Source organism: Neofelis nebulosa, chromosome 6 (assembly GCF_028018385.1).
Source record: "Neofelis nebulosa isolate mNeoNeb1 chromosome 6, mNeoNeb1.pri, whole genome shotgun sequence".
Lineage (NCBI taxonomy): Eukaryota > Metazoa > Chordata > Mammalia > Carnivora > Felidae > Neofelis > Neofelis nebulosa.
Genome location: NC_080787.1, coordinates 117,035,110 through 117,047,538, shown reverse-complemented (window position 1 = coordinate 117,047,538; position 12,429 = coordinate 117,035,110). Strand labels below are relative to the sequence as shown.

Genomic DNA, 12,429 nt, shown 5'->3' with positions numbered 1-12,429 from the left:
GTTGAAAATAAATGGTCAAGAAACATAATTTTAAAGCTATGACTGGAAAAATTTTGAGTAACCTGTATTTTCACTTACCTTAGTATTAACACTGGATTAAAACACAGATATATAAAACCCTCCTAAAAAATAACATTGTTAGATTTCAGAAATAATTTCTAAAAAGCCTAGATCATATTTAGGTAATACTTCATTTTTTTAAATTTACTGTCAAATTGGCTAACATACAGTGTATACAGTGTGCCCTTGGTTTTGGGGGTAGATTCCCATGATTCATCAATACTCTATCTATTTTTCTGGCTTTGAAATAATTATGGCCATAAGCCAACAGAGTACCAGGAAGTTCTCAAGTTATAAGACTATCTCCCCAAAGTTATTTCATAAATCACACACATGGAACATCCATGCTTTTTCCAATACAAATAAAAGCCTCCATAATTGTTAGGCTTTCATAAATGCTTTAAAAAAACTTCTTTAATTCATAATTCATTTCAATTCAATAAGCATTCATTGAGCCGCTAAATGCCATATGCTGAAGGACGATCTTGACAATGTCTTTGTTCTGCAGGAACCTGCATGCACAAAAATGTTCTGCCCAACACTAGCATCCCGGGAGACATTAAAGATGCTTCCGTCCTAGAGTCAGATAAGTAGTGTAACGTGTCATAATTCCCATTTTAGGACCCCAAATTTAATTTGGCATATTAGAGGTCATAAGAAGTCTTGCAACAAAGAAACCCAGTTCTTCACATACCTGGTTAATAAGCAAAACTTTCTTCCATGAACACCCAAGACCCTTTATCATCTCTTCCTGATCTAGCTTGACCCCCATGAATAGATGTGACTACATTCTGCTTAGCCTCTTACTTTACCTTGTCTACCCCTCCCTTCTTGTTCATCTACCTAATCCAAGCGGGGATTAACTTGTTTTTTTGGCACCGTAGCTGTCAAGCACTGCTGGGGCAAAGTACACAGTGGTGTCAACTGTCTCTACTGTTAATGTTTTCCAGACTCAGCCAGATACCTAATGTTGATCAATAATCCCTTCAGTTGTTCCCTTCCTATTCTCTGTGGCTACAAAATGTCCTACACAAAAAATATAAAGACTGAAGTAGAGGGTGGGGAGATTTCACTCACACTCACACACACACACACACACACACTTTTAAAAACTATTTGCACATTGCAGTTACAGAATTTATACATGCTTTATCATACGATTTTTGGTAATAATGAAATTTTAAGATATTTCTAACTTTTAAACAATTGATGGGATTCTGAAGTCGATACGAATTTTGTATCACACCAATTTCGCTCACACATTCTATTTTGCCCATTGGTGCACATATTGTTCACTAGACTGAAAAGTCTTCACATACTTGCGTCCAAGGTGAGAATCAGTGAATAATTCTGAAAGAAACTGAACATAGTAGGAGCCAATTCTTAACTCTTCTCTTTCCCTCCAGCTATAGCATTAACTTCATATCCCAGATCATTAAAAATCTCATAATGAGAGAAATCTTTCTGTAAAGACATACCTTCCTTTCCTAATATTAAAAAGAATACTTAACATCCTAAGCTGAAGATGTACAATAGTATTGTCCCATTAGAAACCATCATTGGGCAAGAAATGCCCCCATTTGCCTGGTCATTCACTTCTAAACTTAACTATTTCTTTACTTTTCTTCTTTCTTCTTGTCACAGAGAACCTAATGTTCATTCCTTATTTCTAAAACTAGCTCCTCATGTCCTCCTCTCTGCCTCCATCTAAGATCCCAAGGTAGCGGGACACTCCCTCACAAGGGTTTTCATGGAATGCCATGTGCAGTTCTATATGGTGCCATTTCGTTACCACATTTCTCCATCTGTCTTTTACACCCAGTAGACTATAAGCTCCTCAAGGGCAGAGGCCATGACCCACTCATCTTCACATCCTTGTCACACAAGAGGCATGCACTAACATGAACTAGAAGCCTCGACTGCATGGACAAGATTCCCCAGAACAATGAACAGAGTTTCAGATATGAATTAAAGGTTCATATAACAGCTATACTTAAAAGGTATCAGGCTATTTTCTAAGAGTTTTAGTATATCAATACATTGAGTTCTTAAAACAGACTTATAAGCTGAAGAACACTCTTCATTCCATTTAACAGATAAGAAAACTGAGGCTTGGGACTGAGCAACTCATGCAGGTCATGGGGCTGTCAGTGGCTGAACCAGGACAACCCAGGCGGTGGGGCTCCAGAATTAATTCACCACACAGAACTGCCTGGCCTGCAACACTGCCTCCTACCTTCTCACTTGGATACTTCGGGCAGAATTTAGAAACCACCTCAGTGCCCATGCTCTGCGCTGCCTTCAGTGGCTTGGAGCTGAGTAAAGGCCAAGTGGGTCTGATGCCAAGGACTCTGAGAGTCCAGGGAGACCTGCTGATATAAATTCCTAAGGACGATGTGTGTGGGTTAGTTCTCTAGCTGCCTGCCCTTCTTTTCATAAGTCCCAAGGGCTAGTTTCTCTTTGCACAATTAGGACCCACCGCTTTCCCTCTACCTTCCTATCATGGAGGTTTCTGAAGAATTTTAGTACTAGGAGATCTAGAGAAACAGAAACATTGACAAAGTGACAGTAGGAATCATATTATCCCTTAAATGAATTGATACCCTGAGCTTTCTTAACCCTCTTTCTCTTTCTTCATGGGAAGCTTCCTTTTCTCTCTTTTACAAAACAAAAACAAAACAAAAAAACCCTCAGTTTTATAAGGCAAAAATAATCAAGACTAAGATAATATTCATCTACGTTTCAGAAACAAACAGATCAGTATTGCTCCTTCTTCATACCACTTAGGGTGGTCCGGCTACGGCCGCAGTGGCCTCAGCACTCTCCACTCAGAGCTTTCTCTGCAGGATTTAGGGAACACCTGAGTTAGGAAGCCTGCCTACCCTAGAATTTGAATGAGAACAAAATTCAACTAAACTAAAGAAAAATACTATTCTCTTACTGGGAACCAGACTAAAATTCTTTCGGAGAAACTATTTCTTATTTCATTGATTCATTAAGAACATGCATTGCTTTTCAGAAAAATAAGCCAAGAAATGCCATTTTTATGTGTTGGCTTTTTTGCTTTTCTCCTTTCGTTTTTATATGTGCAGCTTTTCCCTTTATCTCCATTCCCTCTCCTTTCTCTATTCTTTAAAAAATTTACTGCACAAATCTTCCACCTTCAAATTTACCTCTATACAATCTCCCACTGCTGCCAACTCCCTCACTTTTTAATTGCATTTAATTCTCCAAACACCGGAATTCTGTTTGTTTTTGGTAAACAAAGAAATATCTCTTACGATGGCAAGGCATCTTTGATCTTCATGTGGGAAATGTCGTTGTAGAGGGCAATGGAAACCACCTCTTCCATGGGGCAAATGAGGCCATACTCCTCACAACCATTTTCAATGACCAGGGGATCAGACTTGTGAGGGTCAAACATGATGTTGTTTGGAGTAACAATCATGACACCTCCGACCACACCCTACAGGAGAAAGGGACAGGACAGAATCACCACAGGCAGAAATCCAACCACAGCAGCTTTAATGGACTCGTGTTAACATTCTGTTGACTCTGCCGTACCATGGTATCCCATCACACCCCCTTTAAGAGCAGGAGAACAACAGGCTGAAGAAATGCAAAGTTGGGTACTGTGTGGCGAGGCAGAGAAAACAGAGCTGCCTCACTAAAGCAGTCAACCGAGCCTGGTTCTGGAACACCTGCTGCCATAGTACCATTGTGGTGGGATCTTGGGCTGCACATCTATGCCTCGCACTCCCCAGTCCCCTGTAAAATGGGAGGGCTGTCCCAAGTGCTTTCCCAATTGAGAACTGGGTGTTTTACAATCTACTCAGCACATGTTCACTATGTGTCCAACCAGTATATGGTACCGTACATGGTACACGGCATCTGTCTCAGAGCCATGGTGCAAATTAGAGTCCTAGTATTTTTCTCTCAAATGTTTAGAAAGGTCACATTCTATTTGTGCCAGCAAAATTCGACACAAATAGGAATATGAAATATTTTGCAGCCAGAGATGAATATAGCTAAACTATGGAGGCTAATAGTAAACAAACAGTAATTTGGTGGGAACTTTTGTCCATACCTTGGTCAGTTTACTGTTTCATAGATGGCAACAGGGATATTATCTACCAGAGACAGCAGGACACGGAGGACTCCCCATAGGTAGATTATTTACCTTGGTCCTCTTCGTGAGTTAACTGATCATCTTTGTGAAACATTTTGCATTTCAGGAATTACTTATTCTTGGTTGCAAAAGTTAAAATGCCTATCAATAGTGTATTTTCCTACCATTTGGAACCTGGCATGAAGTCTCTACTCTGCACACAGGAATTGACTTTACATCAACATAACCCCTTCTTCAGAGGCTCACTGAAAGTTGGATTTGTTCTTTGTAAATCACACCAACTACCAAAAAACTAAATACACAACACAGCAGACATTATTTTTAATACCAGCATCTCCAGCAGCAAATGGGTTGAGAATTGAACATTTCCGAAGTTAGGTACTAAGGTCTTTACATCAATTATCCCTTTTAATTACCACCCCCTACAAAGTCAATTTTATTATAGTTCCTATTTCATAGATGAGGAAAATGGAAGCTTTGGCAACTTAAATACCCTGCCTATAGTCTCAGAGCAAGCAGATAGCAGAGTTGGATTTTATTTTATTTTTTAATTTTTTTAATGTTTATTTATCTTTGAGAGAAAGAGAGAGAGAGAGAGAGAAAGAGAGAGAATGCAAGTAGGGGAGAGGCAGAGAGAAAGGGAGACACAGAATCTGAAGCAGGCTCCAGGCTCTGAGCTGTCAGCACAGAGCCTGGACGCGGGAATCAAACTCATGAAGGGCAAGATCATGACCTGAGCCAAAGTAGGATGCTTAACGGAAGGAGCCACCCAGGCGCCCCAGCAGAGTTGGATTTTAAATTCACTAACTCCAGTCTTTACTGTTAAGCATATACTATATTGTCTCCCTAGCAATTTATAAGCCAAGAATTGAAAGATAAAATGATAAGTCCTAGATCACAAAGAATCGTATTTCTCCTAATATATAAAATGCTAGGGATCCAATAGGGGAAAACAAATGGACACTTATGAAATCTTAAGCTGAAACTTTGGGAAAGATATTTTAATGTCTCCTATCTTCAGTAGTTTGAAACCTAAGTTAGTTTTTCATGGAGTTCAAGAAAAGGAAACAAATGACACTGCCATATACCTTTCCATCAGTGAAGTATCGACAATTCATTTTTAGAAATTTTACCACGCCTGGCTCATCTTCTTCAGAAGTGGATGATAAGACTCTTTCAATGGGTTTTAAGGCCTTTCTTGCTAAGTCAGCATCCTTTAAGAAAGCAAAATTCCCAAAATCAAATGGAAGCCCTTTTTAAACAGATTATTTCTATAAATCAAGCCACATAAGTTTCCTATAAGGAACCTGTTTCTATTTACCTTGAACATGAAAAAGAGCCAAATATGCTTCATTCTCCAAGAATTATCACAAATACAATTAAGTATCCAAATCAAACTAAGATTTAAACAACAACAACAGTAAGGGTGTATGTATGAACTCATAAAAATGGCTCATCAAATGTTTTTAGAAAATAACCTAAATGAAATAATTCATATTTGACTCATGGTTCGATTTCTCTAGAAAAAGTAGTAAAAGCAGTACAAATCAACTATCTGTCTCATCCAGAGTTTAATTGCATACTTTTACGTATAAAAGGTGTGCATTTTTCCCTCTGAGACCTTAAATATGAAATAGGTTTCTTTTTGATAGGACATATTCTCTCAACTAAGACAAATCCTTAACCCTACCCCCTTTGGGGAAATTTCAGATGAAAACCTGTGAAAAACAACACTTAAAATTCTACAACTCAAAAAATTATTTGATAAATATGAATGTTAGTTCACGAATGACATACATACAGGCAGTTTATCATATTCTGCATCTGATGATGAAGGAGACACAGTAGCACCAGGACTGGATGATGATAATCTTAAGGTACTGGAAGGAAAGTTAGCATCTGGCACGAAAAGGACCTGAGAATGGGAAAGACAAGTGAAGTGAATATCGAGATCAGGCAAACACTGGACAGTGTTTAGGGCATTACTTTCTGTACAGAATCATGCTAAGTACATGACTAAGACTTGGTTGGGGGGCACCTGGGTGTCTCAGTCGGTTAAGTGTATGACTTTGGCTCAGGTCATGATCTCACAGTTCCTGAGTTAAGCCGCGCAATGGGCTCACTGCTGTCAGCACAGAGCCCGCTTCGGATCCTCTGATCCCCTCTCTCTCTGCCCCATCCCAACTCACGTGCTCTCTCTCTCCCTCAAAAATAAAGTAGACATTAAAAAAAAAAAAGTCTGTTCTCTTAAAAAAAAAAAAAAAAAAAAAAGACCTAGTTGGCCTTCCCAAAACTTGTAAGTACCTTGGAGGCTTCTGGACTAATCCACGACACAATTACTCATAATATGAATGCGTTCAGTGCAAAAGTATGGAACACACCCACAGACACTGCAGGAGCTCACAGAGAGGAGAACAAGGTGGGTGAGTACTCTGGGCATGTCATATAAAGCAAGTGGGTCCAAGTGAGGCTTTGAACAGCATAGAAGATTTAGAGAGGAAAGAAGATTCCAGGGAGGGGCACTAAGGACAGGGAAGAAAGGAAAGAATAGCATGGCATGCTTCTAAACCCAACACCTGTATCAGGAAGAAATGGAACAAATTCACGCTTGCTAACTCTCAGCAGGCCCTGAGTACTAACGTAAGATCGTTACAAGTTGTACAAGGTAATATCAATAATCTCAATAATTTCTATCACCATCAACTTATCTAAAAACAAAAATTGAAATCTCCCACAGTGTACAAAGTAGCCTCTTTCCACAAAACGTACTGGTGCCTGAAATGTTATTATGATCTTATCATTCAACACTCTTACAGTGAGACATGCAACATTTTGGCATATATCATATACAGTCTTAAAATGATGTCCTTTAGGGCTGCCTGGGTGGCTCAGTCGGTTGAGCGTCCGACTTCAGCCCAGGTCATGATCTCGTGGTCCGTGAGTTCGAGCCCCGCGTCGGGCTCTGTGCTGACAGCTCGGAGCCCAGAGCCTGTTTCAGATTCTGTGTCTCCCTCTCTCTCTGACCCTCCCCTATTCATGCTCTGTCTCTCTCTGTCTCAAAAATAAATATGCATTAAAAAAAATTTTTTTTAATGATGTCCTTTAATGTTATAAAACAGAATTCAGCACTAATTGTATAACAACTGTTCACACTTTCCCATCCTATCTCTGTTTTAACTTTAGTTATTTAAATCTCTCTTCAATCCAGAAAAAAGGTGAGACAACAACAAAAGCCACATTCTGATAAAGGTAGGAAAACCAATATCAAGGAGAATAACATGAGGACTAATTACTACTGAAACTATGTACTCCAAAATTACCAAACACCCTTTGAGGGGTGGGCCATAAAACGGGTTCTGAGTTTCCAAATAACCAATGCAAAGGGACAGACATCATTAGTCAGCAGAATTCAACTTCCATAAGATAAAAACAAACCAGTCTTGGGGTGCCTGGGTGGCTCAGTCATTTAAGCATCTGACTCTTGGTTTTGGTTCAGGTCACGATCTCGTGGCTTTGTGGGTCTGAGCCCTGCATTGGGCTCTGCGCTGGCAGTGAGGAGCCTGCTTGGGATTCTCTCTCTCTCTCTCTCTCTCTCTCTCTCTCTCTCTGCCCCTCCCCCACTTGCATCTCTCTCTCTCTCAAAATAAATAAACTTAAAAAAAAAACCCAGTCTCTCATAAGTAGAAGTATTTTCTCATTAAGTCTCATAAAGAGTATCCCAGTCTGAACTACTTGTCTTTGATGATACACTGACAATTAATACAATAACCAGTTTGGGAGGACTGTTCTTAATAACATCTGCGATGTAGATCAATGGCAAACGCCAAAGTGTAGAGTTCTACAAATGTACCTTACAGAGGGCTAAAATTCTATGCTCTCTTATCTCATGTATCTGGACAAGAGGAATGAATGGATAACATTTCTTCCAAGCAATTCCCCATTAACAGTTTTTTGTATCTGAGTTTTGACAAGTGTTAGGCAACACAGGTTAAGATTCTATTGTCTGGCATGTTCTAAATGTCCAATCAAAAGGATATTTCCTGCGCTTAAACAGTTCATTACAGTGTAGAGGTGACAGTTGGATGCTGGGACGCTCAGTCAGAAGATGTGCTACCTCAACATGGAGGTGAGCCAGGAACATGGGCAGGGGTAAGGGCGGTTTACCTACTGACTGCAGAAAATAATTCTGCTCCAACACTCAGGCATAACTGTCAAATTTTTCAAAGCATGTGTAGCCAAGGTGCTCGATGAATATGAAAACAGCTTAAACCTATATCTGCAAGGTAACTTCTGAGTGTGCTTAAGATAAACTACTTGAAAAAGTATATTCTTTGTACATGTCCTGAAATTTGATGTAAGTATCCAAACTAACAGCCAAACTCAGGACCTTCTAAAACTTTTGTTTAGGCCTCAGTTGTTTACATTTATCTGCTATTGCTTTTGGTCTTTTAAGCAACAAAAGAGTCTACAGTTGTAAGATTTAAAAGCTTCAGGTAACTGCCTCTGAAAATTACTTCTTACATGTAGTCACTTACCTAGCCAGACCAGTTTCCTTTCCTACCTCACGGTGACCATCAAATCAGTCTCTAGAAGAGTGAAGCTCACATTTCTTGGAGCCAGAGCAGACAAAAATAGTTCTGAATGATCAGATCTACTGAGATGAAAGCAATACCTACCCCACTCAGAGTATTTAAAAATCCTTGAAAACAAAAAGTTGTCTACAGTTTTTGAAAGCCCCTTGATTTCACTCTTCTTGATTTCTTATCTTTGTCAACAAAATCCTAATTCTATCTGGGTCCTGGGACAACCAACAGCACACAACTGTTTAGTCATATGAGGGCTGGACTGCATAGCAAATGCTAGAAAAGCCATCAGAGATAACGTGGCCCAACACCTAACTTCAGGGATTAGGAAACTGAGGCCCAAAAAAGGAAGGCACTCACCCACATCAAACAGTTACTACAAGGCCAGTCAGAAACAAAGGGTTAGAGATCCTACTTTGGTATGTTTGCCATTATAATAGGCATATTAAAACAGTCCATCGGTTACTGGACCTTAACCTAGTACCAATATTTTGTTTATGGACATAGTAAAAAAAATAAGGAATTGCTCTAAATTATTTTCCTACATTCTAGTGACTACATTCTCTGTTGTTTTTTTAATGTTTTATTTATTTTTGAGAGAGTGTAAGCAGGGGAGGGACAAAGAGAGAAGGGCAGAAGATTTGAAGCAGGCTCTGCACTGACAGCAGTGAGCCCGACGTGGGGCTTGAACTCACAAACCATGAGATCATGACCTGTGCCAAAGTCAGATACTCAAATGACTGAGCCACCCAGGTGCCCCTAGTGACTATAGACTTTAGCCTTGAATTAGTAAATACACGTCTAGGTTCTTTGCTATGGGTCAGTTACATAATACGCAGTAATACTTCAGATTACAAGAAATCCCCAAAAGGAGAGATCTACTGTTAGTTTTCTTAGAAATAAATTTTCATTAATTTTTGAGAAGTTTTAATGTATATCTCCCTTCAATTACCTGGTGCTGGAAGTATGCTAATTTCTCCTTTTAACAAGAACATAAATACTAAAAGTACCATAATATAAACTAGCCAGCTTATGGCCTGTTGGCTTCATGTGCTGCCCTTGAATAAAACGCAAAGAACAATCTCACTGTTACCTCAATAAAGTTGTCTTTAAAAGTAATAGTATCTATTCTGGAAGAATTAAAGGTCACTATAATGTAGAGATGCAGAAAAATGCTCAAGTCAGTCCACAACTAAAACCAGAATGTGCTCACGGCAACCAGACGGTTCTATGGATAGGAATGAAAACTTGGACTCAGCTAGGACCTGCCAATGACTGGGTCATTTATATCTATTGGCTAAATGTAGTTTCAAAGTAGTAATAAAAGAATATCTCATTAAATATGTGGAAGGCACTAAAAAAATTGGCTGGATTAACCAAGAGTGGCAAAATTACACAATTAGCTAATTCCATTCAGTTTAATAAATAAAGTATTAATTTAAAAACCTGGGGAAGAAATGGTGTGCTTTTTCTTGATAGTCCTGCTGAATGTCTCTGCCTCTGGCTATTTTTGCCAGGTATCATAAAAATACAAAAATGAAAAAAATTTGCTTAAAGTCAAATGATGGCCATGATGTATCCCAGGAGTGGAATAAACTGAAACGTGCACTTCTAAATTAAACATTCCGAGAACATTTGAGTTACATTCTACAGAAGAAAAAGTCAAATTTAACTCCTCTTGATGCCCTACAGGACATCCACAACATAAACTAATGATAGTTAAGTAAACTGTTAATCATCTGCAAGGCATTCATTTCTGAAGTTCCTAAGTTCTACAATGCTTTCAGAATTCTTGGATCTAATGGAAAGACTGTACCAATGCACATTATCAACGATGATAATCCCATGACACTAAGAGTGAAGCATTAAAAATGGCAATAAAAGATAAATGCAAAATTTCTAAAAAGTAATACCCAACAAGTAAAGAATTACCTGGCCTGGAACAATAGTATGTGTGAAAAGTTTATTCAGTTCCACTAATTTATTGGGAGTGATGTTAAACTTCAGGGCTATGGAGTTTAGGGTGTCCTGGCTTCCAGCCTAGAATAATCAAACAAACAAGATTCAAAATATAAAGCAAAATCAACAAACAAACAAAACCCTCCCTTTTAGTAAACAACATTAATCTATTTCTGATCTGAGTGGATGAAAAGTAGTTCTTTCCAGATATATTCTGAAAAAGAAAGTAAATACATTCTCCATTCTTAATAAAACCACAGAAAAGCAAAGTCTTACATGCAATTCATTTCTGGGCTCCCTTATCTTCAAATTTCAGTGTCCACTAATAGATTTCTAAATCTACTTTGGCACAACCTAGCTGTGTGGAGTAGAGGTTCACAACGTACAATAAAAACTGTTAAGAAGAGAAGAAATAAAACACACACACAGTCCCCACCCAATAGAGGAGGGCTACTTCCTCTATTCTCAATGTTCTGTCTTCTTCCCGTCTGTTCACTGCACTAAAGGCTCCTGCACGGTGACCTGTTAATGGCTGATAACCTCAGTGTCAGCACAGTGCCCAACACACAGAAGATACTCAAATGTTTGACAAATGAATATGACGGAAGGCAAGTAAATCATTATGAAATTCAGATTAGCTACCAATAACTGTTCACAGTCATTAAAATGACAACTTCTGATAGTCAACCAGATTAGTGTTATTCTCCAAATCTGTGAAACTTGCAATTCATGCCCCACATGTATATTTCTTTCTTTCTCTAACAAAGGGTAATAGGCCTAAAGAGGGCAATGAGAGGATGTGAAACTTCACAGTAAATAGCTCCACCCACAAAAAGTCTGCTGCCCCTGGTCAGGCCAATATCCCAGACTTCTTGCCTAGGGTCACTGGATAGAACTTGTTAGTGGGAGGCCACTCTGGTGTGTGTCACTAAGAAGTTCCCATATACAGCCTTGGATCAAGACAGGTGACTGTCCCTATATTCAAAATTGGCTCCACCAGGTAAGCCCTGACCGAGGTGGCGATGTGAGTTGGCTGCAGGAGGTCGTGGACTACTGAAGATACAGATGTAGAATTAAATTCACCACTGTCCTTAGCATCAAAACTCCACCAACTAGATGAACAGTCTCAGACTAATCAAGGTCATAGATACAAGTTACACCAAAATGACCTCAAAGCATTTCTGGAACAAGTCAGTATATAAATACATGTATTTTAAAAAATCATTTAAAAATTAGCAATATATGGCCCTACTTCTACCTTGGGCAAAACCAGCCTTACTAAAAATGAAAAAGAAAAAAGACGTTTTGCCTAACATATTCAAATCCAGGGGTTTTGGGGGTTTAGAGTCAGTATGAGACACACTGAGAATGGAGACTACAGCCAGACTGCTGGATCTGAATTCTAGACCTGCCACTTGCTAGCTGTGTGACCTTGGGTCATTTACTTAACTTCTCTGCGTTTCAGGTTCTTGATCCATCAAACAGATAATTGTAATTTCTGCTTCACAGCACTTACTTCATGGCAAGTGATCCAAAAATTTACTTTGTATTTTTAAGAAAAGACTTACAGAAATATACTGTGCATAGGGAGTTCAGGGAAGAGAAAAAACCTTAACAATCTGGAATTATTACATAACGACAAGACATAAATACAGCATCAAGCCACAGACCCTGGGATGGATATGGGAATCATTAAAT

General features: G+C 38.9%; 1 protein-coding gene across 9 annotated transcripts in view; it reads right to left on the bottom strand.

Annotated features, from left to right (window-relative positions):
* NCOA7 (nuclear receptor coactivator 7) overlaps window positions 1–12,429 on the bottom strand; it is a 156,577-nt gene that overhangs the window by 51,630 nt on the left and 92,518 nt on the right. For 8 of the 9 annotated variants that reach the window (XM_058735175.1, XM_058735167.1, XM_058735171.1 and 5 more), the window contains 4 exons: window positions 10,705–10,812; window positions 5,991–6,104; window positions 5,278–5,403; window positions 3,342–3,526 (listed from right to left, as the gene is read on the bottom strand). In XM_058735175.1, coding sequence (XP_058591158.1) covers window positions 3,342–3,526; window positions 5,278–5,403; window positions 5,991–6,104; window positions 10,705–10,812 — 533 coding nt within the window. The remainder of the gene's footprint in view (window positions 1–3,341; window positions 3,527–5,277; window positions 5,404–5,990; window positions 6,105–10,704; window positions 10,813–12,429) is intronic. The other variant, XM_058735173.1, reaches the window with a different exon arrangement.